The sequence below is a fragment of the Magallana gigas genome, chromosome 1 (genome assembly GCF_963853765.1).
Source record: "Magallana gigas chromosome 1, xbMagGiga1.1, whole genome shotgun sequence".
Classification (NCBI taxonomy): domain Eukaryota; kingdom Metazoa; phylum Mollusca; class Bivalvia; order Ostreida; family Ostreidae; genus Magallana; species Magallana gigas.
In genome coordinates this window covers 50,692,600-50,719,703 of record NC_088853.1, presented here as the reverse complement: position 1 = coordinate 50,719,703, position 27,104 = coordinate 50,692,600, and the positions used below count along the sequence as shown (strand labels likewise).

Below are 27,104 nucleotides of genomic sequence, written 5' to 3'. Positions count from 1 at the left end.
AGAACACAAAAATATGGTTGTGTAAAATAGTTTATTTACAATCAAATAAAAATAGATTTTACAGTCCGGGAATACATGTTTATGGTATCAGTCGTGGGTATATATTTTAAAAGTGCAAATGAATCATTGTTAATCCTTAACAATGAATATAATAACCGTTTTGCAAACATGTACTCAAATTAGTTGCTTATGGATTGTTTAAAAAAAATTAAATGGCAGATATAGTGCATGTAAAAGTTAGCATTAATAGAGCAGACACAACATTATAACTTGTTTTTTAAATTTTATCTTATGTTACAATGTAACTAAAAATCTATTGTGAAAATGGAACTAAATTCCTAATATGCTTTCTATATGACTATATAAAAGATCTCATACCGAACGATTTATACTAAGATAAGTAATACACTGTGAGAAATATATCGGAGAAATACATTTAAACCATCCATATTGCATACAACATCAATTAATTTCTTATACTTTGATGTTGAATACTGATTGGTCAAGACGCAGTTGATAATCCGCTCTATTACCATTAGCGTTAGCAACAGACCTGGCAACGAATAACACAACGAATTGTTACATACGCGTAAATTATGTGCGTATGGTTTGACGTAGAATTCACGTCATTTCTACATAAAAGCAACTAAGTTTTCTTAAAAAAATAAGACATTCGACATAATAAAATAGATAGTGCTTGTTTGTAAGGGTAACAGTTGAATTTGACATCCCTCAGAAACCAGGGTAATTCATTTCAAAACTCAGGGTAATTTGACATCCCTCGTAAACCAGGGTAAAACCAGGGGAAACCAGGTTTTCTCAGGGTATCGATTTCAAATGTTACCTCTCCAAACAGGCACTATTTATATAGTGTTACATCCTAGTAATAGGTAAAGAAAATTTGTACATTAGACATTTTACAGCTAACTTATGTTAAAAAAAATTGTCCTCTTCGGTCTGCGACATTTCTCTTTTCGTTCACAAATTAGAAGTTTAATCAGAATTTGTTTCATTTCTCTGTTAATAAAGATATGAAGATTACCAATATTGCGAAATTTGCTCAATGAATGAAATTATTCATGACATTTTAAGTGCTTTCACATTTTTGATTTATCATTATTTTATTTTTTTTTTGGCAAAAAATCTGAACTTGAATGTTGACGTTTGAGGCTTACTTTTGCATGAGAAACACTTTGTGGACAACTTGTAGACATCGTTTTTTCTGACATTGATAACGCAGACTTCTTCACTTTGGTTTACCATAATCTTTTAAGCAAACTCTTTTTCTAAAAAGAAAACAAAGTTTATTTTAATAGTAGTTACAACCGAATTGATCCTCTAAAAATGCAAAGATTTATTTTAGATCGAAAATCATAGAATTGCAAAGCTAGTCTTTAACTTAATCTAAGCAACAAAAAATGATTAATGGAATTCTATACAATGTCGATTTTTTAATCTAATATAAACGGCAATTATAGATACTATTGAAATTTCATATCTGATTTCAAAATGATACATGTAATACTATTAATGATAATCATGTGTAAAATAACATTTTTCCCTTACCTTAGGTTTCATCAATGGTTCATTTGATTTAGATGTCGACGGGCTTTGTGAACTAAGAGTAGTTTCTTTTGTCCCTCGCTCAGTAAAACTCAATATTGTACTCAAAGTCGGGTATCTATTCCATATGCCTTGCCTCACCTTACAAGAAATTGCAAATATAATATTTGCTGTAAGATATTCTATTGAAATCCCCATAGGTTTTTTTTAAATAAAAAAAGAAGAGTCATATCTCAATCAAGATCAAGATTAAAAAAAAATAGTCATTTTCATATATGTATAAGTACATTATGAAATTTATTACAAATTTTAAAAGCTGACCTTTTTGTCCAACAAAACGTGTGAAACAAAAATAAAGAACCCCTGAAAAATAGATATTTATTATAAAAATGGCAATGTGTAAGTAAAAAACATGATTCTGATTTTTGAAACAACAAATCAAATAAAACTTAAGAAATAAGAAAGAAATAATACTTCTTTTTTTCTAAGAAAACTACCCCAAACACCTCTGCAATTTAAACAAAGTTAAAAGCAAACAAACACGAAAGAAACATAATAAAGATATCAAACCTGGAATGAATTTGCAATGACAAACAAATACTGAAACACAACTGCGTTTTCGTTAACTGCCAGGATTCCGAACAGCCAAGTTACTCCTAGAACTGGCAGAAGTGTTCCAAGGGACCGCAGACCGGATCTAGTAATTAATGAAAATATTTTTTTTTATCAGAACATTTTACAAATATAACATGTACAATTCCATGTTTTGTTATGCATGTATGTTAGTGGGTTTGTGGCTAAGAAGAAAAAAACCTATGTAAAAGTATTTTGTATGTTTTGTGGATACATGCAATAAATTTGTGAAAACTAGTATTATTTTATTATGTTAAACTTTATGTTTGATATTCGATTGTCGGATTATGTTGGGGCATATGTACTAATAAAACAAGGTTTTTTTTCTACACTGCTAGTAAACCAACTTATATGAATATCAAAATTCTTCTTGGTTTGACTCACGACGCTTTCCTCTGCAGTGAAGATCTTGCCACTATCCTCGAAGAAAACAACACCCTCAAAAGTGAAACAATTATAAGAATGTTGATCTGAAAAAAAAACCACAATTATTTTTTATAGAGAAACAACATTAAGTTTCAATTCTGTGAGAAACATTTAAATTCGGTGCCCTGAAAAATCTCCTATTCTCTTTACGCTTTTGAAGAATTTGATGTGCAAGGAAAAACTGAATAGTAGAACGTGTTGCTCAAGAACGTACCAAACTAATCAGACAAACTGGAATGATAAACAAATAGAGAGAGCCACTTTCGATGGACAACCAGCAGCTAAAAGGTAAAAAATATTTCTTTACCGACTGGAGTCAGTGGTAAACATATTTATGGCAATCAATTCTGTATTCAAGTATGTATGTAAAAGTAGATACATTCTTTAGTTCTTGAAAAGATAATACTATGTAAAATACGCATACTACGACTTTAGGTGGTATCCTTTACCCCAAAACGCTCCAAAATTTGTTGCAGTAATAATGACCGGTATACCTGCAAAATAACCGCTATGAGAATGAAACAATATCATCCTTATTTTTTTTTAATACTTACATCTAATTCCATATCGGTATTTTACGCAACTACCCGACTCTTTTTTTGACCAATGTATACCGTGTTGAAAGGGCAATTTAAATCGCTTTAACCCCCACCTCCTTCAAATTGCGTCAAATGAACTGAGGTAATCCCAACAATATTATGTATGAAGTTGAAGAAAATAATTAACCAAGTGCTTTAAAATGTATGTAAACAATCATCCATGTACTTGTATATGGATACATGAACTTGTAATGATTCCATAGAAATTGTATTAGAATTATGTAGCTGTTAATAAGATTTTGTTTATGTGAATGCATATGTAGTCTGAAGATATAATTCAAGTGAGGGTTTATTTTTGTGATGATAGTTTATCCCGCCAACCCCCCAAAAAATTAAAATTTCATCGCATTATGATATAAAAAAATAAAATAAAGAAAAAAATCGGTCACTTAAACGAATGTTTGAAAAGTCTATACGACTTTTTAAAATTTTAAAATTTATTTAAATAAAACAAAAGGAAATATCTTACGATGAATATATATATAAAGGGTTAAATCCAACTCGTGAAAAATTCATTCAAATACATACCCCAGATTCCACCCAGAAACCAACGAACCCTTGATTTAGACTTGAAGTTGTTTGCAACATACAGGGCATAGTAAGTCACTGTAATACTCATGAAGTAATATACACCTAACCCAAGCATACTGAAGAAGGTCACTAAGAAAAGGTAGTGGATAATGGCCGTTATCGCGACGCAAGCAACCTGAAATATAAAATATATACTCAGTGTCGGTACATGTATACAGATTATTATTTTACAAATATGAATCCAATAATTTTCAATATATAATTTAGGTACAATATTACCTGATTGTTTAATGCTTTATGAATTATGTGGATTGTTTTCTTTCTTTATAAAATCTACGTACATGTATATATTAAATGTATAAGAATTATATATTCATATATCGGTAACCAAATAACATGACTGTTTTAAGTAATACATTGTATATTTTATCAACTTATTTTGAATGTTTTTTTGGTAAGATCTACGTTTGTATCTTAATTATGAAGTAATATATATATTTACACTGTACACTCAAATACCTTTCACTTATCAGAAGGCAGAAATTGATTTTTACCTCATTCTCTGTCTGTTCGACTAACGATATGAAAATTGTATACGACAGTATTAACGATCCACAGATATTCAGCATCATGATGTTTTTGTCACTCCTGATAAATCTGAAATTTACTTACAATAAAATAATTTTGAATTTCTATATTACATGTACACTCGCTGGAGTTATATTTGTGCATGAATGATACAAATCAGTCTTACATACCTCCATGTCAGGATGTAAATCAAAGAAGTAAGAAACGTAAAAGCTATGGAGAGAGCTACCCCAACAAGTGACATCGTTTTTAAGAATGGACTTTCTTCTGTTACCTAAAATGTAGTGAAGGTAGTTTGGAATACCAACAGTAAATTTCAGTTTTGATTTCTTTGACTCTATTTGCATAAGAAAGGGGCGTTTACCTGAGTGTATGGTCTCATTAAAATAGCAAAGTTTGTGAGATGGTTGCAATGGCAAACTGTTTTCTGACGATCTGTTCGGTTCACAGTGCATCCCTCCTCAGACCATTTACTACATAAAAAAATGAATTAGAAATAAACCCACTTATTGCTAACTTTTGTATCAAAAAAGCTTGAATTTTAAAATCAGAGAAAACGATTTGTTTACAATCACTTACTTTAGATTAAAATCCCATGATACACATACAGCGCGCATTTCTGTAGACTCATTCTAAATAAACAGTTAATATACAAAAAATAAAAAACCAAGCTAAAAAAAAACAATGGGATTAACCTAGGTTAATTGCACTTTTACACACGTCGGCAATAATAGGAAACTTTTAAGTTGATTGTTCATAAGAACTTTACGTCAATTGTAAACCAAAATCATATATTTCTGATATCTTACTTTGACAGTGTGTCCAAATATAAGATGGAGAGGTGGATCCAACACTCCTAGGTCTGTCTGGGTCGTGAGGGACAATATTGGGGAATTGACAAAGGATCTTTGCTTAGACTTTTCCCCCTGTTTACCTTTCAACCCTTTACTGGTTGGTTTAATTGATTTTCCAAAAAGATATGAGTATGATATATCAAGTTTAGTATCGAAGCAAATTAAAAGAAATCATACATTATGATAATATCAAATCAGATGTTTGAGAACATGTCAGATTTACAAAGATTTAGCTAGATGTAAATAAAGATTTAAACGAAAACTGAAAACTTGTTTTAATAGTTTACCTGTTAGGATCAGATCCCAGAATGTCTGACATTGTTTTATATAGAACAGCAACATAGTTGATCGCTTGTAGGAAAAAAAAATATTGAGAGATTGATTGGTATACTCTTCCAGTATCAATAATTGTTGTTAAATCTTAAATTAAATTGTGTTTTTTGCATAATTGTCATTAACAATAAATGCATATAACGAACAAAAATTAGGGTTTTTTACCTTTTGTAGCGTTTGATGCTTGTTTTGGTAATTCTAGAACGGTAGGATGTTCTTTGGAGTTTTGAGAAACGTTGTTTGATTGTTCATCCGGAAAACGTATCCCCGTTTCATCGATTTTTGTTTGGTTGATAACAAGCTCTATAAAAAAAACATCAATTTACGCAGTGTTTTTTCTTCTACATGAATTGGCAATTTTAAACGATAAGGAAATGCTTTTTTACCAAAATTAGATCCGGTAAATTTATTCGCTGTAATATTGTCGTTTTGGAGTGTAATCTTGCTGAAACGGTCCATATTTTTTAGGAGAAAGCTGGGGTCTTTTTCTGTCTAAAAAGTAACAAACTTTGTAAAATACGATATAATAAATCTTTCAGGTTTGACATTAAACGATAGATTGACTTTTGCCCCAGGCCACAGGTATGCTCTTGTAAGTAATGGAAACTTTTAATTTTGTCCTATTCATTTAATAGATACACAAATACAAGAACTTTATTAAATTTTTTATACCGCATGATTTGTTTTATTTGATTTTACAACATTTTATAATGTTAATATACCTCTTTGCTTACAGTAGTCCAAGAGTTTGAGTTATCGGGCGACAAAATGTTATCAATAACAGCGTAAAATACCTGAAAATAATTGAAGAATATACATATCGTTACTGTTTAATTTATATGGACATTAACAAGCGCGAACGGTATTCTTTGTGTACTTTGTTAGCTGTACGTTGCGACATCTTAAAAGACACACTAATTATTCCAACACCGTGAAATATATATTCTTTGCTGTGTCTGTGCATTATTTGGGTATACGCTAATGAAGATGACATGAACATTATGCATTAATAAATTAAGAGACAATGGACGTTAAGTGCAAATTGCGGTAAAAATAAAATGATCTTTGCCCTAAATTAAGAGAACTGAAATAAGAGAGCTATATGCAATTATTTGGTTCATAACTATTTAGATTTTGATAATTGTCATTATATATTTTAGAAGCACAAAAGTTAGTGAACCAGTTTGTGAGTAAACGCTACTTATGAAACATGTTAATTGAACTATTTAGGTAAGATTTTACAAATTTTACATATTGCTTTGAACATGTTCAATTGAATAAATCAAAAGGAGAAGGACGGAACAATGTATTGCCATTGAATTTAAAATAAGCAAGTAGAATTAAAAACGAATTTTACTTTGAACGTGTCAGTTACAAACGTTATTCTACTTTTCTAAGTTTTTGCTGCATCCTTAAAAAACAAGTACACGTACATTTTAAAATTATTATCACTTTAACAAAGAAAATAATCAGTACTTTTGAGTGAAAAGGGTCAAAACAATTATTCAGGGTTGAAAACGAGGGAAACGTTTTCGCTGACTTTTCACAATTTTTTAGTCCAACACTTTTTAAAGATGAGTGAAGGAATGAGGGGTTATAACGTAGATAATTCCAGTACATGACCTCTTTTTCGATAGCTAATCCTGTAGCGTTGGTTACTGTTACAATCTTCTCTAAAACGCCAAGAGACGAACTCAGATCACCAGCACCGATTCCATTTGTTGACGACGTCAGGTTTTTCATCAGTTGTAGAGTATTGTTAACTGTCTCCTGGATTCTAATTTGATCCTGTGTTTCATTTCCGATGATACTTTCCAACTAAAAAACCCCCAAAACTTATATTGAAAGATTTTTACTACAATAAAAAATGATTGATACACTCATGATGTAATTGATCATTGCTTATGCATTATGTAAGAAAACTTACAAGTGACGATGCATTCACTAAAGCTTCGTTGGTGCAGTTGATAAAGTTTTGAGGTTCCCATTCTCCATGTTCATCACAAAATCTTGTTGCCACTCCTAGATTAGATTTGTTTGTTAATGATTGATAAAACATAACAGATAATACGATAAGAAGCTTTCTTATTAACCACCTTTTGGACAAAGTATATATTCTATTTTATTATATTTTCGATAATATTCAAGAGAACAAATAACAAAGAAAATAATTATTTTATATCAATATATTTCATAGTTACTGGTAATATATCGGGAAAAATGTTGACAAAATTCAAAAGAAAAAATAGGGACATTTACTCGAGAATGTCCTTAAACAACAATTTTAAAGCTGTTAAAGAATATTATGTGACAAATGTGACATCAAAATGAATTGATTTATACGATAATCTAATGTAAGGAGAAATAAATATTTTCTTTTGTATATTTATATACGATTCGAGTTGATGTGGCTTTGCGCATGTGTGCGGGAAACTTTAACAGCAATGAGAGAGAGAGAGAGAGAGAGAGAGAGAGAGAGAGGACACCAAGTTTTGAAACGATCGTATCAAAAAACACGTTTAGTGTATATTAATACATAATTGTAAATAGTTACTAACATTTTATATCAATATAGTAATTACGATTACCACCTTTTACTGAAGCTAATCAATTGATATTGGGACCTCACGACTATTGGATCGTCCGAGCGATATATAAAGCAATTTGACGAGTTTACTAGACGTTTGGTCCTGTATTTGAATCGGTGCTAATTTCCGTTTTTTTCTCTTTTCAGATCAATTCATTAAATAATTCTTAAACGAGATAAATTGAATTTACGTAACTTAATTTGACTGAATAATCTATGTAACAAAAAAATAATATTTTTTATGTATATAGAATAATAAAGTATACAATGCATAAATGTCTGAACGAGAAATCTCATAATTAAATCTTACGTATGCATCTTTCAAAGGGGCATGATCACGATTTTGGTCAAAAGTTACAAAATGTTTACAATGCTTCAATAAGGCATCTTTAATAGGCAACCATCATTTGTTGAGTTAAAGGCGAGTCACAGAGCTTACAATTCCTCACTATGTAAACAAAATCTTTGTTTCCATTTTGAAATTTGAAATGAACTTCAAGTTTTAGACCTAAAATGAATGTGTTAATCGTCAAGAACTGTTCATTTAAGCTAAAAATGAATAAGAATAAAGAATAATCAGCTTGATTTTTTTTTACTCGTATATTGAACCTATGTAAATAAAACAGGGCACGGACCTTGTGTACATCACGAAGAATTGTGAGCCCTGTATCTTGCTTAAAACTCATTGACTTGCACCCAAATTTCATTTGATCATTAGAAATGCATTCAAAAAGCATTATAAATAACAAAAACCGAAAAATAAAATTGGACCAAAATCGTGACCACGCCCCTTTAAAATAAATCTTCTAGTTTGAGAGAGAGAGAGAGAAGAGAGAGAGAAAAAGAAAGAAAGAAAGAACAGAACGTCAATGAACAAACGTTTCTACGCAAGTTATACATGAGGCAATACACGGGTAGGTAAAAAGTTGATAAAATTGTTTTTGCAATTACAAAAATCACAACTGTATGCAACTTTTTATAACAATTTACCTACCCTTTTGATATCTAGGACACGGCTCCTTTAAAGTTTTACCCGCCATAGCAGTATTCCATAATATTCCATCTATTTGTTCATCTTTGCATCTCATCAGTTCCTTAGGATCTTTAAAATACATACATCTATTAACTATAGTAAAATGTGTCATAAAGAAATTTATTAAGTGCATAAATCTTTAAAAATAGAGATAATTCAGTAATAAACGTGTATAAATAAACATTATATATAAATGATGTCGATTTTCTAGTCCAACGTGATTACAAAAATATTCCATCTTAGTGGTTTAATGTAATGTCTGAAATGTGACGATAATATTTAGTTTAATTTCAGTTTGCATTTGTAATCTTATCAAATTTAAGACTCAGCATAATCATTATACTTTTATCCGTTATATTATTATTAATACTTAAGAAAATTATTTTTTGTATTTTAATATATCAGTTATTATACTCTAATATGAAGTCAGTGCAAAAAGGTTTTTTTTAATCAACTAATGACTAAGAATGAGGGGAAATCTAATGACTGGGAATGAGGGGAAATATGATTTCTGAAAAAATTCCAAACCCAAGACCATGCCCATCTAATCATATGTTATCCTTATACCTGTCTTGTAAAACCCTTCACTACAGATGCAAAGGTAATGTTCAGTACAGTACCAATCAGACCAAACCTAACAGAAAGTAATCCCCAACTACAGTACCAATCAGATCCAACGTAACAGAAGGTAAACCCCAACTAAACCCTGGGTTTACTTTCTGTGTTTACTCTGGATTTACTTCGGGTTTACTAGAATGGGCCCAGAGTAAACCCAAAATAAACCCAGAGTTGACACAGAGAGTAAACGATCAGAAGTTTTCTCCTAAAAGCAGACGCTAGGTGTGTATTCGGAATATATAAGGGACATGAATTACAGGCAGTAAGATGGCAAGATAAAATACAGGTCTGCTTCACACATCAGTGCGTAAAGTTGACCCCAAAAGCAATTATCGTGTAAACTCAAAGTAAACCCTGAGTAAACCCAAAGTAAACCCCGAGTGGACTCAAATTTTCAACAAGAGGCCAATTGGGAACAGCGCTCAACCAAACAGTTCCTTGTAACATTCGGTTTCGTACATGTAGCATATGCTATTTTTATTTTAAACTTTGAACCATTTCAGGGGCCCCAGTATTGTTCCGATGTTTTTGGTTGGCTTTAAAATTTTAGGATCTACACTATAGTTGGATGCTTGCTAAGTAATCTCACAATCTCTTTGTAGTTATGGAAAAGAAAAGTTTTAAACATTCTTCATAATATATATTTCTAAGTAAAACTTTGAACCTCCAGTATTAGTCCGGTGGTCACACTTTTATTGATTACATCATTTAACTTTTTAAAGGATGCTTGCATAGTTATAGTGTGTAGTGACTTTGAACCAAGTTTATGTGAAGGTCTAATAAGCCAAGTAGGGCTAAGTGAAGAGTATATATGCCCTTAAAAAAGAATGTTTGTATGATCTGATAATGACATTGACACTTGACCTACATAGATCAAACAAGGTCACTACATACATGTACCCTTTAATCAAAGGCACCTTGTGGGTGAAGGCCTTAAGGTATGATCAAAAAGACTATGCAAGTATTTGTTTTATTGAAACAGAAACAGTTTTTGAAGTCTTTATATAAATAGACTCATTAATAGTAAAATATTATTTGGCTAACCAAAATCTCTGATAAACAGTACATGTAACATTAGACCTAGAAACACGGTTCAATATCACTGCACACCCTTTACCCAAAGGCTCTAACAGTGGGTGAAGTATGAGCCATTTTGGGTAAAGGGGAGAGAGGATAATTATGCTCCAGACAAGAGATATTGGATTGACAAATGGAGGGAAGCACAGATAGATGTACAGACTGATACTAAAATGGTGCCCGCACAGCACGGCCCTTATAAATTAAACTTATTAAATGACTTCCTAATGTGCATGCATGCATAAATGCATGTTAACTGAAAAAAGGGTTCCTGAAACAAAACTGTTAGGGAAAAGATTAAAGATTTTATAACGAACAGTCACTGCAACAAGAGGCCAATTGGCCTTAACGGTCACCTGAGTAGCATATTACCCTATACATGTATGCATCTAATTAATTAGGTATAATACTGGAGTAGAACAATTATACATTTGTAATGATGACCACCTCCCTGCCTGAAATCTTTCAAAAAGAACTGTGAAACCTATAATTTTGGTGAAAAACATCTGGTCTACAAAACCATGAATTCAGTTTTCCTCTCATGTGTGTGGGAGTAAAGAAGATAATTTTTTAACATTATATGCATTAACACCTATACATCCATTTTGGCCAAGCCCTAGAGTCAAACCCCATCCTTGAGGGGACATGAAAATTAAAATTTCAGTAGAGGACTTCCTGGTAAACATATTTATCAGTCAGTTTTTTATACAGATGTGTGAGAATAAAGAAGAAAGTTTTTACAAATTATATGCATTAACACTAATTATTGCCATATTGCCCCCCTCCCCCATGTCCTAAACCCCTGACCAAGGGGCCATGAATTTCACAATTTAGGTAGAGGAGTTAGTGGACATTATAACCATGTATTCAGTTTTTTGCCCACATGTGTGGGAGTACAGAGGATCTTTTAAGATTTAGTATATTTTCACTACTGGCCATATTGGCCCAACCCTAGAGCCTTAACCCCTAACCCAGGGGTCATGAATTTCACAATTTTAGTAGAGGGCCTCATGGACATCATAATCATGCATTTAGTTTTTAACAAATATATATGGGAGAAGATTTTCTATGATTTAATATATTTTTACTATATGGGCATATTGGCCCCACCCTAGAGCCTGAACCCCTGACCCAGGGGTCATGAATTTCACAATTTAGGTATAGGAGCTAGTGGACATTATAACCATGTATTCTGTTTTTTTGCCCACATGTGTGGGAGTAGAGAAGAAGATTTTCTACGATTTAATACATTTTTACTATATGGCCATATTGGCCCCACCCGAGAGCCTGAACCTCTAACCAAGTAGTAATGAATTTCACAATTTTAGTAGACGGCCTCATGGACATCATAATCATGCATTTAGTTTTTAACAAACATATAACTGGGAGTAGAGAAGAAGATTTTCTAAGATTTAATACATTTTTACTATATGGCCATATTGGCCCAACCCTAGAGCCTGAAACCCTGACCCAAGGGTCATGAATTTCACACTTTAGGTAGAGGGCTTCATTGATATCATAATCGTGCATTTAGTTTTTAACAAATATATATGGTAGTAGAGAAGAAGATTTTCTAAGATTTAATACATTTTTACTATATGGCCATATTGGCCCAACCCTAGAGCCTGAAACCCTGACCCAAGGGTCATGAATTTCACACTTTAGGTAGAGGGCTTCATTGATATCATAATCATGCATTTAGTTTTTAACAAACATATAACTGGGAGTAGAGAAGAAGATTTTCTAAGATTTAATACATTTTTACTATATGGCCATATTGGCCCAACCCTAGAGCCTGAAACCCTGACCCAAGGGTCATGAATTTCACACTTTAGGTAGAGGGCTTCATTGATATCATAATCGTGCATTTAGTTTTTAACAAATATATATGGTAGTAGAGAAGAAGATTTTCTAAGATTCAATACATTTTTACAATATGGCCATTTTGGTCTCACCATAGAGCCAGAACCCATGACCCAGGGGCCATGAATTTCACAATATTGGTAGAGGGCTTCATGGAAAACATACCTATGCAACCAGTTTTTCCTCACATGTGTGGGAGTAGAGAAGAAGATTTTTGAAAATTTGGCTATTTTGCACATTTGGTCCCGCCCGTGGCACCCCAGGGGTCGTAGAGCCATGAATTTCACAATTTATTTTCTTCTTACCATAGAAATGTTTCACACCAAAAATGTTAACGATTGGCCTTGTAGTTTTCAAAAAGTTAAAAATGTAAAATTGTTAACGCACGACGACGGACTAAGACCAATTGCAATAGGTCACCTGAGTGACTCAGGTGACCTAATAAAATGAGTCAGTTTTAAAGTCTAACAAGGCATACTCTACATTCTAATGAATTCTTAATGGCAATTCAACTTTTAGTCTTAAGCATTGAGAAAAGGTGTACATATTCAAGATAAAATTGACATAGCTGAGTCCTTTTTATTACTTTAGGATATGCATAAAACAGGCTTGAAGGAATAAACAGGCAGAGCTAAAGCCGAAAAATAAAGAACTACCTGTAGACACGGTAGAGACATCTGTAACAGGGAACACAAAACAATGTTTCTTCCCAAAACATATTCACTTATCAAATACAGTAAAACACAGTTATAGTGAATGGGCTTATAATGAATTGATGCTAACAGGGAAGTTATTTTCATTTCTTGTGACTTTTTTACAAGTTGTAAACTTGACAGACATAACAAATTATTCTTATAACGAAGCAAAATCACCCCTCTCTGACTCTTTATTATTAAGCATGTTTTAACTGCAATGTTAGAAAGTTCAAGAAAATTAAATAACCAAAAAAATAATAATCACAATTATTTTTTTCTCCTAAATTCTAATGCATATGAAATAGTGAATATTAACCTTGCAAAATCCATGTTCATGATGTGCAGCTTTAGAAAATAAACAGCTTCTATAAAAGCTATATGGAGTTTAAACCTAAACCATTTAAAAAAAAAAATTCATATCTAATGTCTACTCTTTCTCCCCCCCCCAAAAAAAAATATCTGTTATTTTTTATACTTTTTAATTTGTGTCTGTTTTTCAATCTGCTCAAAAGAAATTCTAATAATTTAATTCAATGAGTGCCTATAAGCTTTTCTTAAAGTTTGTCCTATTTGTAGTTTTTAAACTCATTCCATCATCATGATCATGCAACCAATTGTATGGCTCTATTTATATTTGAAAAAGTCTGTTGCATTGTTCCACGTGGTTTTATTTCAAAATCTCCATCATGGATAAACTACTGTAAATGTAATACATTTGGCTGTGTATTCTATTTAACGATTTTGGCGGAATGCAGCTTACGCTAAAACAATTAGCTCGCTTAATGCCATGCAAATATGTACAAGAATAGTCACATTCAGGAATACGCTAATTCAAATCCACGCCAACTTGTTCAAAAACTAATTTCCACCAAATATCGTACACGTCAAATATAATGCGTTTACAGTATGTTTCGTTTATATTATGTACAAATTGATTAATTGTTTTAAACATTTTAAATGTTTAATCCCATGAAACTATGAAATGAAAGTTAACATTGGTTTAAGTGCAAACATGCAGTGTAAAATATTTCTTCGTTGAGAAGGAATCAATGATCATAAAAGACAGGTAGTCCCTATTGAAAATTGTAGAAAAAAAATCCACTTTGTAGAAAATCTCTAAGCAGGAAGACTTAATTGAAGTGATGACCAATGACAGCTGTTTGTTTCTCTCACTCAGTAATGTGCCTATCCAGTACAAGCTGTTACCATTCTTGTCCGAGGAAGCCAGTAATTGAGTTGTTAGTGAGATATGCATCAGTGTTAAGAGGATTTAATGAGCAATAAAATACAATGCGTTATAATTAAGTGTACATGTAGTATGAATGGCCGAGCAGGAGGATACAGATTAATGTCAGTGTTTTCTGGTCAATATTTTTAGCTAGCTAAACACAATGTTATTTGTGACCAGGCCAGGAAAAGGACTGCAGATTAATAGTGTTTGATGAAATGTAAGGGTGGGGATGGGGAGAGTATGGGGGGTATTTAAGTACTTATATAGATTTTGGCACTTAATGTCAGTGCTTTCTGGTAACAAGCCTTCTTATTTTATGTAACTTCATTTTTAATCAAACTGAATAAAAAGGGACTTTTAACATGAAGAATGATCTTAAGTGTCCAGTGCAGTTCAACTTTTTATGATATCTGAATTGCCGAACACTGTAAGCACTTGATGAAAGATATGATAATATATTGTAAAATACTTTGTCTATCTGTGTGTCTCCGGCTCTACACTGAATGTGTTTATCTTTAAACTTGATCTATTCGCTGTAAACTTGAATTTCTTGAACACCTCTGCATTAAATTCTCTTTAAATTGTCATCATTCTTTGTCTTTGTAAAAAAATGTTTTTATAAAAGATCCTTTCTTTCTTTTGAAACCTGATATCAATGGAAAATGCATCTTCTTCTGCATGTGATTTCCCACAGGTATTATCAAATGATAAACTGTGTGTTTCCTGAAAGTCCCCACTTATTAAGATGATAACACAGCAGTTAATCTGGTGTAAATCTTAGTTTTTAAAAAGTGAAAGTATCAAAGTTAAAGAATAATTCACACATAACAACAATTCCAAATCGTAAACTAATCATTAAGATTAATATATTCTTAAGTAATCTACTTTTGAAATGACACAAAACAGAAGAGATGTGAATACTCATGGCTTGCTCATTGCAAGTGTGTTTTAACAGACACTGACAATGCATTCTAGGCATTGCTAGAAATCCTAGCTAGTAGTTACATATATATATATATATATATATATATATATATATATATATATATATATATATATATATATATATATATATATGCTCACTAATTAAAAAAGAGACAACTTAATTTTTTTAACCTGTTCCCCCACCACATTCAATTCATAGATAGTTATACTGCACCAATAAACTAACAAACACAGCTTCTAACACAATCGTTTCAAGGAGACACTGTTAGTTAGATTGATGTATCCATCATTTCAAACTTAATTAAGTACCTCTTTAATCACGAAAGGCAATTTACATTTTGATTATCGATTGATTCTACTCTAGACCTAAAAGGAATTCTCTTCTTTTTCTGGAGGTCCAAAATACAACCATTATTAAAGCCTCATACTTTGGAGTTTACTTATCTATGAAATATACTGATTTAAAAAAAAATGCTGTCCTCTACCATTCTCTGTCTTAACTAATTGTGATAATGTTTCATAAAAATACTAAACTATTGATCTCGTCTCTCACAGATAAATAGGCATCCATTGAAATATTCATCATAACAACAGACTGATATACATGTACCATAAATACGTTTTTTCTTCGCGTGTTAGAAAATTTGCGAAAATAGGGAAAGTATGTAGCATTTTAAATTTGCATTGTCAATTTTTGCGATTTTTAAGTTTCTTATGGAAAATAATACAAGACATAACTTTTGCGTATTCAATATTTTGCTATTTGACAGAAATTGCAGAAAAAAGAAGCAAGATTGCGAAAGTTATTGGTTATACGGTATGACATATCAACCATCTTACATCATATAACCCCTGAATTCCTGCAAGAGACAATCATAAATATGTGTCAAACAAAATTTAAGTATGATTATAACAATAAGCTAAACATCAGATCAGATAGACTTTGGTTAAATGCTTGTAATGGTAGGAGGAGTTCGAATACTAGCACCAGACAGCTCAGTGGGTAGAATACCTGACTAGAAATTCAAAGGGCTTGGGTTCAAATCTAATCCATAACCATTTCTCAAATCCTGTTACTTGGTTTACATCCACATAACTCTGTATTCCAAAAGACTTGAATATCAACAAGTATAAAAGGTGATTTAGATTACAGAGTAAACATGATTACCTGTGGATTCTTGTAAGGGTTGAACAAGACAGGTTCCTGCAGCATTACAGCATGAATAGTTGCCTGAAGTCGCTTCATCACAGACCTTCACTTGTTTATATCCCATCACTGTCTGCATCGCGCCATCTGGGGTCTAACAGAGAATACAAAAACAGTCAGGTACGTGTGACTAATATACAAACTTCATTTCTTTGTCATAAAAGCTCAATTCAGTTTATTATGTACATGAAATGTACCTGACCAAACTAAATACTGGTACTTAAACAATATATTTCTTATTGGAGAACCAGTAAATATTCTACAGAATGAGGTAGAACTATCTATTAATAACTTTCCTTCCAAAGATTTTGATCAGTGGAACAAAGTCTGCAGTGAGTGTTTGATTTGTTAAATAAAGCCAATGAATGCACCAAAGGACATCTAAAATTGTGACAAAATAAATTTTGAAAATGGGCATGATTCTTTTAATTTTGGGAAATGTTAATCTTTTAGCTGCGACTTTATGTAATTACTTTTATTCAAGGCTATCATTTATAAAGTACAAAGTCGTTTTTATTGGTAGAGGTCGATCATTACATTTTCATGAATCTTCACAGGATAATGAGGACGCCCACTTTTTTTACATACTTGATACATAGTCAGTGCATGTTTGTCTATTGTTTTACATTTAAGGGCAGCTATAAATTTATAAGTTTATATTTAAAGGAGATCATTGACAGACATGCTCTTTTAGTTAAACTAAGGAAAAACTGTTTCTTCTTGTGCACGCATTTTCTGTTGTAAACGGTATATTTTGGCCTGTTGAATATTATAACTCACATGTGATTACTAACCCCTGGTTACTTTCATTGTTCAGTTTCTTAAGTACGGAATTAGTAGAGCTCTACCAGTTAAATACACTGTTAAATGAACGTGTGCTTTAACTTACTATCACTTATCTATCATTAATCTATTCTAATCATGAGGCATATTTACAGAGATGAGTTTTCCCTGCATGAACTTCCGTTGATTGTATTTAAAATACTTGGTAAATACAGCTACTATGAGAAGATTACTGCATGCTCGCAAAGACATTACTGTGGTTTCATCAATATTCGTTGAATACCAATTTTCGTTGATTTCGTTGTTAAGTTTATCCTTGAAATTAAATATTCATTGAGCTGCAATTTCTACTAATACTTTGTATTGATAGGGTCATTGGCCACGAATTTACGTATCCTTGAAACTGTGATTTTCACTTTATCCACGAAAATTGATACCCTTGAATATTTAAGAAACCACAGTATTTTGCGATTTACTGAATATAAACTGGTTTGCGACAATTAGTTTTTGCAAGTAAGCCTAGACCTGTGTTGTTAAAACAACTATACAGTAAGGGCTTGTTCGCGATGAGAACTATTCGCGAAGACGAAGCTGTCACCAATATTACGGAATTTTCTCGCTGGCGAATAAATGTTGGTTGACAGTATAGGATGTGTAAGTCAAAGAGACGCTATCTTTCATTTAGTCTGGCAGTCTCACATTTATTTAAGTGCCAAAATTTAACATAACTATTTCATGACAGAGGTTTAAATTTACAGAGGAAATTTATAGCAGGGTCTTTTCAAATCATTTTTTCATGTATAGAAAATGCGCAGCCAATTAAATGCAATCTGTACAAAATGAGAGTATCTAAAAATTTCTGAAGCTTAAATTCGGACATTTTAAACACAAAAAAGGTAAAATTGGAAAGCTACAATAATCATAATTATAAAACTTAAGAGCACAGGCTTAAGCTTTGCTTCACATTAATATTGCCACCAAGGAAAAATATATTGGTGAACTAACGCATCTAGATTGAGACGTTTGCGGACAAAATAAGAATGCATTTAAAATGTCGATTAAGTACTAAGTATACATTTAAATTATTATTTTTCATTTTTTCACAGTCTTCAAAACAAAAATTAAGCAACACATACTTTTCAAAAATAAAATAAGGTTCACATAACTATCCCAAGGATGAAGTGAGAACAATTTACCTTCAGTACCCCATTGTCTCCTGTATAACATGTTGTAACTGCACACTTGCCCACTTCTTTTGGTTTTTCAAAACAAACATCTACAATAAAAACGATATGTATAGTACATGTGCTACATACTGTATATATAATAATTTATATATCATTTATGTAAAATTCAGTAATGTCTATAAAAAAATATCTGCAAATACGTAAAATTATTTGGCATAAAGAAATATTAAAGCAGGCCAGGAAAGCAAAACAAAAATCATAGTCATCTTTAAATATCACAAACAGTATATTACATTTTTCTATATGTAACATTTTTAAATAATTTTTTCATTATTTCTCAAATGAGATAATTTTATTCCTATGCCCTGAAAATTGCTGAGTCATGCCGCAAAAATATATATTGCCTTCTCGAAATTGTAATATCACCCTCGCGTGCGATAAATCTAAATGTTAATTACGTCAGTCAGGTTCGAAATTTAGTTAAGCAAACATAGAAAGTTCCTCGAAAATCAAAATATCAGGACAGTGTCTGCTATTCAGAGGGACTAAATTACTTATATTGTTTAATTTAGAAAATTATCTAAATGTATTTATTGAAAGTACACATCAACATTTTACAAACCATCTTACATCGATTGAATGATATGAAGATTTAGTCATAACCAAAACTTTGTTGATAGGGTAAATGGGGTAAATATGTTCTTTTAAACTAATTTTGATTTTTTTCAAAATGTTATATTTATAACATACACATGCTACAGGTGACTCTAGATGGCTCAAAGTCCAAGGGACCGAGGAACTCATGTGCTTTAACAACTTTTTCCCCTTGATTGTAAAATATACAGATCTAGACGTGCTAACAACTGAATAGAAACAAATATTGAATAAAGTCATGAAATTTATTTATTTTATTCATCTAATTATGATCAGATTCCTCAATGTCCTGAGTACAATATATCGGACTGCCTTCGGCATCAACGACATAAAACTATGTCACCTCAGGGATAATATTCTGATAAGTTGCCCTCAAAGCGATGTAATATATGTATATATAATATTATTAATCAAAAGTAGATCTAGAGCCCAGTAAACACTTTAAAGAATAAAAGCTGAGCTGTGTGTCTATCCACTCATCTTGCTCGTAAATAGGTGTGCATATGTCATTCTAATGATTACCTACTGTATACAGGGAAATATTCACTCCCTTTTACTTTCACCCCTTTCGCTCTCGTCAGTAGGCAAATTTAACATGTTTAAAACTGGGTGAATTCAAACCAATTTTTAAATAATTGTATTTAGTATTTATTTCTGTGTCTGGGCAAACTCAAGAAGGGCGAAGCCATTTGGAAGTGTAGAAGGGCAAAGATAATATGCAATGAAATTAACCTTAACAATACAGTATCTTCGATGCACATGTATATGAGCATGACAGTTTACACATTCGTTACACATGACTGCACACCTACAACTCAATGTCCACTACTGGCACTAGACATGTTCAGTACATTTAATTCTCTGCAATTTACTTCATTTTTTTATGTTTGGTTATTATGCAGTGACTTGCATATCTGATGTTACTTTTCCCCTAACTTGGATTGAAGTTGTATACATTTGATAGTTTTATCCAAACTGAATTACCATGGCTATGTAAGATATACGTCCAAATAGATGAGGCCTGATGCAGTTCCATAAATACGTTTAAGATTTGTTACTCACTAACTTAGAACTGTTCGTAGTCAGTCAGTAACAAATCTAGTAAGTTCTTTGTTTTCCCTATTACATGGAACATTCATTAACCAAAAGTGATGTTCTCACCTGTCAAATACTCTTTGAAAATCTTCGCTACACCCTTGTTTATTTTAAGTGGTTTCTTCCTTTCCTCTGCAGAGGTTTGAGCAAATCTTGACACTGCCATGTTATTCTGCTTCAGACACAACATTGTGGTGTCAATTGAAATGTAAACCATCTAATTCAAAAGTTATTCCAAAGGGCAACTACTCTAAATACTTCTGAAAGGGTTTCTCGATAAAATAATATGAAATGTCGCGATGAGTATACAAAACATCAGCCAACGACAGCTTAATTACAAAATATAAATTCTCCCATGATGGACAAAGAGATATATGTACAGTGTATATCATGCAGTCACGTGTCATGGATTAATTTAAGAATTAATGTTTATATTTATATTTTCATATTGATGTCTATTTGTATGAAATATTGTGTATTGCCACTATAATGCCATTATTTGCGCTCTTATTCAGGGATATGAAACATACATGGAATAGCCAAATTACTATGTTATTTAGTTAGCTTCCACTACAAAAAATATAGTACCAGAAACTTTGTGGAAAAAAATTTTTTTTTACTAAGGAGTAGATATATTAAAGATTGTTTTTTTAAAAGTACATATCAAATTGGTTATGTAAGATCGAACGTTTCATTTAATCTTACAAAAATAAACATACCCAAAACATGTGGAGATGTTTATATTTGTGCTCACAGCACATGAATTATCAAAGTGTATTCATAGAAAATGAAACATCGCAGATTTCCAATGCAAAGATAAGGGGAAATATACACTGAATGTAAATATAAACCAAAGAAAGTGCAACATTTCAGTCCAAGGGAAAACAAAGGGAAATATTTCCAACTGTGAATCAGTGGCTTCTATCATGTGCCGGCAAGAGACATAAGGGAGAAAAAGGCGGAAATAGCAATCAATTTTGCATGACCAATAGACCTTCCACCAACTCAAGAACACTGATCAACATGATCAAGGGCTGATGGAAAAAACAATACTACAACCATCTGACCCAGGACTGTTAATTCAAATTTAACATAAAAATAAATAAATTTTAAAACGTGATTTTTTAAAATTTACATACAGCACCAATCAGACCCAACCTAACACCAGATTTGACCCTAACTAAACCCTGGGTTTACTTTCATGGTTTACTTACTACAAGCTGTGGTCTGCTTTTTCATATTTGCATCCACTTGAGGTTTAATTTGGGTCCACTTGGAGATTACTTTGGGTGCACTTGGGGTTTACTTATCATCTTACTGCCTGTAATTCCTGCCCTTTTTATATTCCAAATACTCATGTAATGTTGGCTTTCAGGTGCATTCGTCATATCAGGGTTTACTCTGTGTTCACTGTGGTTTACTCTGGTTTTACTTTGGGTCCACTCTAGTAAATCCAAAGTAAACCCCGAAAGTAAATCCAGAGTTTAGTTGGGGTTTACATACTGTTAGGTTGGGTCTGATCTACTGTATATCCAACCAAATATATGTAATTTGTACCTTCCAATTACGTAGGGTACTTATTTAAGGATCTGTATTTTCTTTACTAAATAGATATGAATTAGTACTATTACACAAGACATCTAAAGGTTGAAGGTTGGTCTGATGGGTAATTTGTTGATCACACAGCCTCCTTAATACCTGACTTTTCTACAGATTCCAATATGAAAGTTGCCCAAAATAAAACCAGCTGGAACAGCTGTGGAAAGCATACTATTATAAAATAGGGAATTGTTTTTTCCTTATATCTACCAGTAAGTGTGTAGGTCTGATGTCAATCAGACTTCAATCTTGTTAGTTTGGACAGCCTAATAACTATTATATTGTAGTAGTTGGGGCTATATGGACCAAGGATATTGGCTTGGTATGCTCATTGCTAGAGCTAGGACTAGATTTGCAGGGGTCCTGGGTTCAATTCCTCATCCAGCCATATGTTCTCAATGTATTTATATTTTCAATCCACCTTTCCTTATTACAATATATTGAACAGTTCACATACCTTGTACTTGTAGGTCTATGATCCATTCTGTGTGTGTTCCAACACAGTTCACATACCTTGTAGTTCTAGGTCTATAATATATTCTGTGGATGTTTCAACATAGTTCAATTACCTAGTACTTGTAGGTCTATGATCCATTCTGTGTGTGTTTCAACACAGTTCACATACCTTGTAATTCTAGGTCTGTAATATATTCTGTGGATGTTTCAACATAGTTCAATTACCTTGTACTTGTAGGTCTATGATCTATTCTGTGGGTGTTCCAACATAGTTCACATACCTTGTACTTCTAGGTTTATAATACATTCTGTGGGTGTTCCAACATAGTTCACATACCTTGTACTTCTAGGTCTATAATATATTCTGTGGGTGTTCCAATATAATCAACATAGCTAAGAGCGAGGGTGTACTGCTGTTGATCACTTTTCCTTAAATTCGTGAGGTATAAGGTAACAGGCTCATCGGGATAGTGGATCAATCGAATCTGAACCTGGTGCTCTTCATTATAATATATCTCAAGCTGTGATGAAACGCTAGGTTCAAACTTGGCAAAGCTTGGATCTTTGTTTACGCCTCGGACCTTGTTCCATACGTAAGTCTTCACCTCTTTGTCATCTACCAATTCAGGTTTAAACTGCATGGTAACATTGCCAGCTATACAACTTATGACTTTTTCCCTATTATCAGCAAATACTGGAAAAAAAGAAATAAATAACCGCTATTAATCTGCTACCATTCAATGTTGAAAATTACTTCGAGTAAATTCTATTCCAAGTCAAGTTCTTTGCTATCTCAATAAGTATGTTATCTGTGCATGTAATCGGGATGCTCAAGATACATTTTTAAAGTCGAAATAACGACAGCAAACATTTTCTAAGATACTTGGCATTTGTTGACAATGTCCATTTCTACGCGGAGTTTTCTCTGACAATAACGTTTTTAAACGATTTCAACGAACATTTTTCATTTGAGGTTGGTTTGTAATTCAGTGGAAAGTCAAGGGTTAAAAAAAAGGTTTCAGATCAATATTGTTTCAAATTTTCTAGAACTTTTCATTTAGAGCAAATATAATGTTTTTCGTATACTGATGCAATGTTGATAAAACAAACCGGAATAGATGGTATGACGTCATAGATTAAAGTTCCAATGGCAGATCTCATGGAGGCGGGACATTAAAATTAAGCGATCAATTTTCTTGATATATTCATTGTCCCAAATAAAACAAATGTAAATGAATACGATTTACAATCAAAGTAGATGCTAATTAATTGATTTATTGTACAACATGTTTTTAGTTTCCTGCACCTTTAAATTACCATTACCACATGCATATATTATTTAACATTATATTATTTTTTTATTTCTGTCTTTAACGTTTTGAATGTGCAACATAAAAATATTTTTTGGTCAAGAGAGTTTTGTCATTATACTCTAATTTTGTTCTCCTTACATTGATGTACAACGATTTAACAAAGGAAATTACGTAAAGTTGGGTTCAAAATGGCCATTTCTACAATTAAAAGAAATATGATCATTTTTAAAATTAATTTGGTCGCAATTTTTAAAACGTCCTTAAATGCAGTCATTCTCTGTTATCATCCATTACCATGTCCAATACATTTCCTGTGTATGTCCAGTTATTATTTACATGTACCTTTAGCACAACTAGGATATAGACCAGCACAAAGAAACACATTTCAGGAGAAAAAGGACACAAACACATTTTTTCTCTATTTTCAAGTCAATAAAAAAGAAACAATAAAAATCAACGGTAGCAATTTTCTATAGATTCAAACAAGTGCAAACATCCTGATATTCCAGCATTGTTAATATGTTCTTTACTCACCGTAAGCAAAGCTTGATGAAAACCAGAAGTTGAGACATAGAATTGTCTTAAACATATTCTGACGATCGCCGAAAACAATAGACACCATTATTAAAACTGAAAATATAAAAATAATATTTAAGTTTTATTTCTATATATTAACAATTGTTTACGAATATTTATTTCATTTAGGTATTTCATAAATTTATTCATTGAAAAAAACCCCTTAGGGTTACATTATCGAAAGAAGAGGTTTTTAATACCAGCATACACATGTTTAAAAAACACCGGGTGTGGTATAGTTAGTTTGTTCATACTTAAATAAATGAAATAAAAGGTTCATTGAAACTTTGCTTTAATTAAATCTTAATTTTTGACATTTATCATTAATTGTCTCAAGATTGCCCTACTGTAGATGATTATTTATATAAACGAAGTCATCGAACAACATCTTTTTTTGCAGGATACTTATGAACATTTATTTAGTTCTTTTTAGATTGTTAATGCATTTCTGTTTTTGTACAAAGTAATATACAAGTGTTTGTCTTTTAAAAGATTAATTTAGAACTGTAGATTTAAGAACTCTCATAAACAGTACTTGGGTACGAGAATTATAATTGCAAAAAAGAAGACAACTTCTCTCAAACAAACAAGTGCACAACTCAAGCCAGAAAATACAATCTAAGTACTTCCTTCGTGAATTCCTGATACATTTAGTGTACTGGCACTACATTAGCTCTTTTAATGAAACATTTCTTTCCATCAAGTTATGTAAGATTTTTTTTTTTATTTACAAAGCTATCTTTTTTTCCAATTTCATAAACACTAAGCTCAATGTTACTGTTAGTTCAAATACATGTGAATACTTGATATTATCATTGATGACGGATTTACAACATTGACGTGTAGATTAGAACACGATGAATGATGTAAAAAATAAATGAAGAAATAAAGGTATATTTCTTCCATTTATGAAAAAACTCCGTCCTAAACCTATCTATCAAGTATAACAAATAATCGTTCTTGTAAAAATAATCGCGATATAGATTAATTATAAGAGTCAGATAAAAAAGTGCATTAAAAAAATCAGTAAAAATTAATAGTGTATATGTGTATTGGCTTTATACTTATTATCATCATTCAATTATTATGGCGTTATTTTAAATCTATAGATTAAAGTGTAGTTAGATCAGTAGACTTTTATGAATTCGATTGCCAAATAATCAATTGATAGAACAAACCTGACTCGGTTGAAAAATCTTAATATTGTTGCAAACTTAATTCATTAGTACAAAAAAGTAAAAAAAAAATACTATTAAAGAAATTAACCTGGCAGCACCCAAAGCAAACCAGAACATAAAGATTAAAGCATGAAAAATCATATCAGTAGTACTTACATAACACTGTTCTTTCGAACTTCTATCATCACATCACTCCATGCAACTGCCGTTATACGAATCCAGGAAGGATGTTAAAAAGCACTTTGTGGTGTAATTTAAAACCTCTTGTGAGAGTTTGCAATACAATTAGGGCTGCATAAGTAATGTACTCAAAACAAAAGACACATGGGAAACAATTAATATGTCATCCGTCTGTGCAGCTGGTAGATCTCTGATGTCTTATCAGACCTGTGGGAAAAGGGGGATCATTAGTTTAATTGTTGTTTATTTTCTCTCTAGCCAGGGAGCGCTATGATGGGTGATTTATTGCTGAGAAACCCGGGGGGGGGGGGGGGGAGTAAAAATGATAACGAGAGTAGGACTTGAAGAGGACAGATATTTGAATTCATCATAAGTGATGTATTTTGCTCTTGTAGTGTATATGTGTATATATGTAAAAAAAACTGTAAATAGAACTATTGTTTTAATTTCATTGACAAGTCCGTCACGTTACACTTTATATAATAAATTCAGTTAATCTGTAGTGTTCTTCCTATATATAATCAATATAGAAAAGAGTGGGTTAAGAGGGGGGTACTAAAAAATACATTTTGTATTTTATGTTCTGCAGAAGATATAAAAGACGAATTTTACTTTTAAAATTGCATTTTAAATCTTATTCAAAATTATTTCATTGAAAATCATATGAATTGTAGTAAAAACGATCAATTATAATAATAAAATAAAAACGATCGTCTCAAATATTCTTTATTTAATTTTTAACATATTCGTGTCCTTTCACATTCACCAAGCTAAATTCAATTCGCATAGAAATTGATGACACACTATTCTCTGAAATTGTGATGCTAGGTATACGTACTGTCGTCTACTGAAATTTATTTATCAAATTAAATGAAGTTCACTCTTTATGTACTGAATTAATTTGATAAAATAAATTTCAGTAAACGACACTACTTATGGGACTAAAAACTTATGGACTAAAAACTTAAATAAAGATTAAAGTCTTCATTACTTTGTTTCAGTTTTAAGAAAATATTAACATTTCGATTTATTCATATTTAGTATTTTTTTTTTGTTAAAGGACAAACAGACAGATGTTTTAAGTCTTCTTTCATATCAATATTTGTTTTCATGATCATAATTTGTAAATGGGAACTATCTCTAAAAAAAAAGTAAAACTCTCCTGACATTGAATATGAATATTAACTTAGAAACTAAACATTTTCTGATAGAAATGACTTTTTTTTTATCCGAGAAAGAAAATCCAACGCAATAATTGTTGGCCCAAAACTCGAAGTCGACCATTTGAAGAAATAATCTT

The 27,104-nt window shown here is 31.7% G+C and overlaps 1 protein-coding gene across 1 annotated transcript; it reads right to left on the bottom strand.

Annotated features, from left to right (window-relative positions):
- Positions 1-51: 51 nt before the first annotated feature.
- LOC109619508 (adhesion G protein-coupled receptor B1) lies at positions 52-25,928 on the bottom strand. Its single transcript, XM_066069833.1, has 26 exons — positions 25,781-25,928; positions 24,405-24,500; positions 22,895-23,251; positions 18,763-18,842; positions 16,745-16,877; positions 9,109-9,216; positions 7,455-7,549; positions 7,151-7,345; positions 6,250-6,321; positions 5,914-6,019; positions 5,693-5,830; positions 5,482-5,545; positions 5,150-5,288; positions 4,920-4,972; positions 4,705-4,813; positions 4,511-4,614; positions 4,307-4,409; positions 3,750-3,927; positions 3,047-3,116; positions 2,837-2,903; positions 2,581-2,666; positions 2,134-2,260; positions 1,885-1,926; positions 1,567-1,704; positions 1,176-1,286; positions 52-1,017 (listed from the first exon to the last, which is right to left on the bottom strand). Exons 2-25 carry the CDS (start codon positions 24,490-24,492, stop codon positions 1,257-1,259), a joined length of 2,682 nt encoding a protein of 893 aa, XP_065925905.1. The 5' UTR covers positions 24,493-24,500; positions 25,781-25,928; the 3' UTR covers positions 52-1,017; positions 1,176-1,256.
- Between the last annotated feature and the right edge of the window lie 1,176 nt (positions 25,929-27,104).

Excerpts from the sequence above, each read along its gene's own strand:
- LOC109619508 (XM_066069833.1), bottom strand. The coding sequence starts at position 24,492 with ATGGTGTCTATTGTTTTCGGCGATCGTCAGAATATGTTTAAGACAATT. Across the intron at positions 5,831-5,913 it reads ATTTACCGGATCTAATTTTG|AGCTTGTTATCAACCAAACA; the intron begins GTAAAAAAGCAT and ends TTTTTTTTATAG. Across the intron at positions 2,904-3,046 it reads GGATACCACCTAAAGTCGTA|CTGCTGGTTGTCCATCGAAA; the intron begins GTATGCGTATTT and ends TTTACCTTTTAG.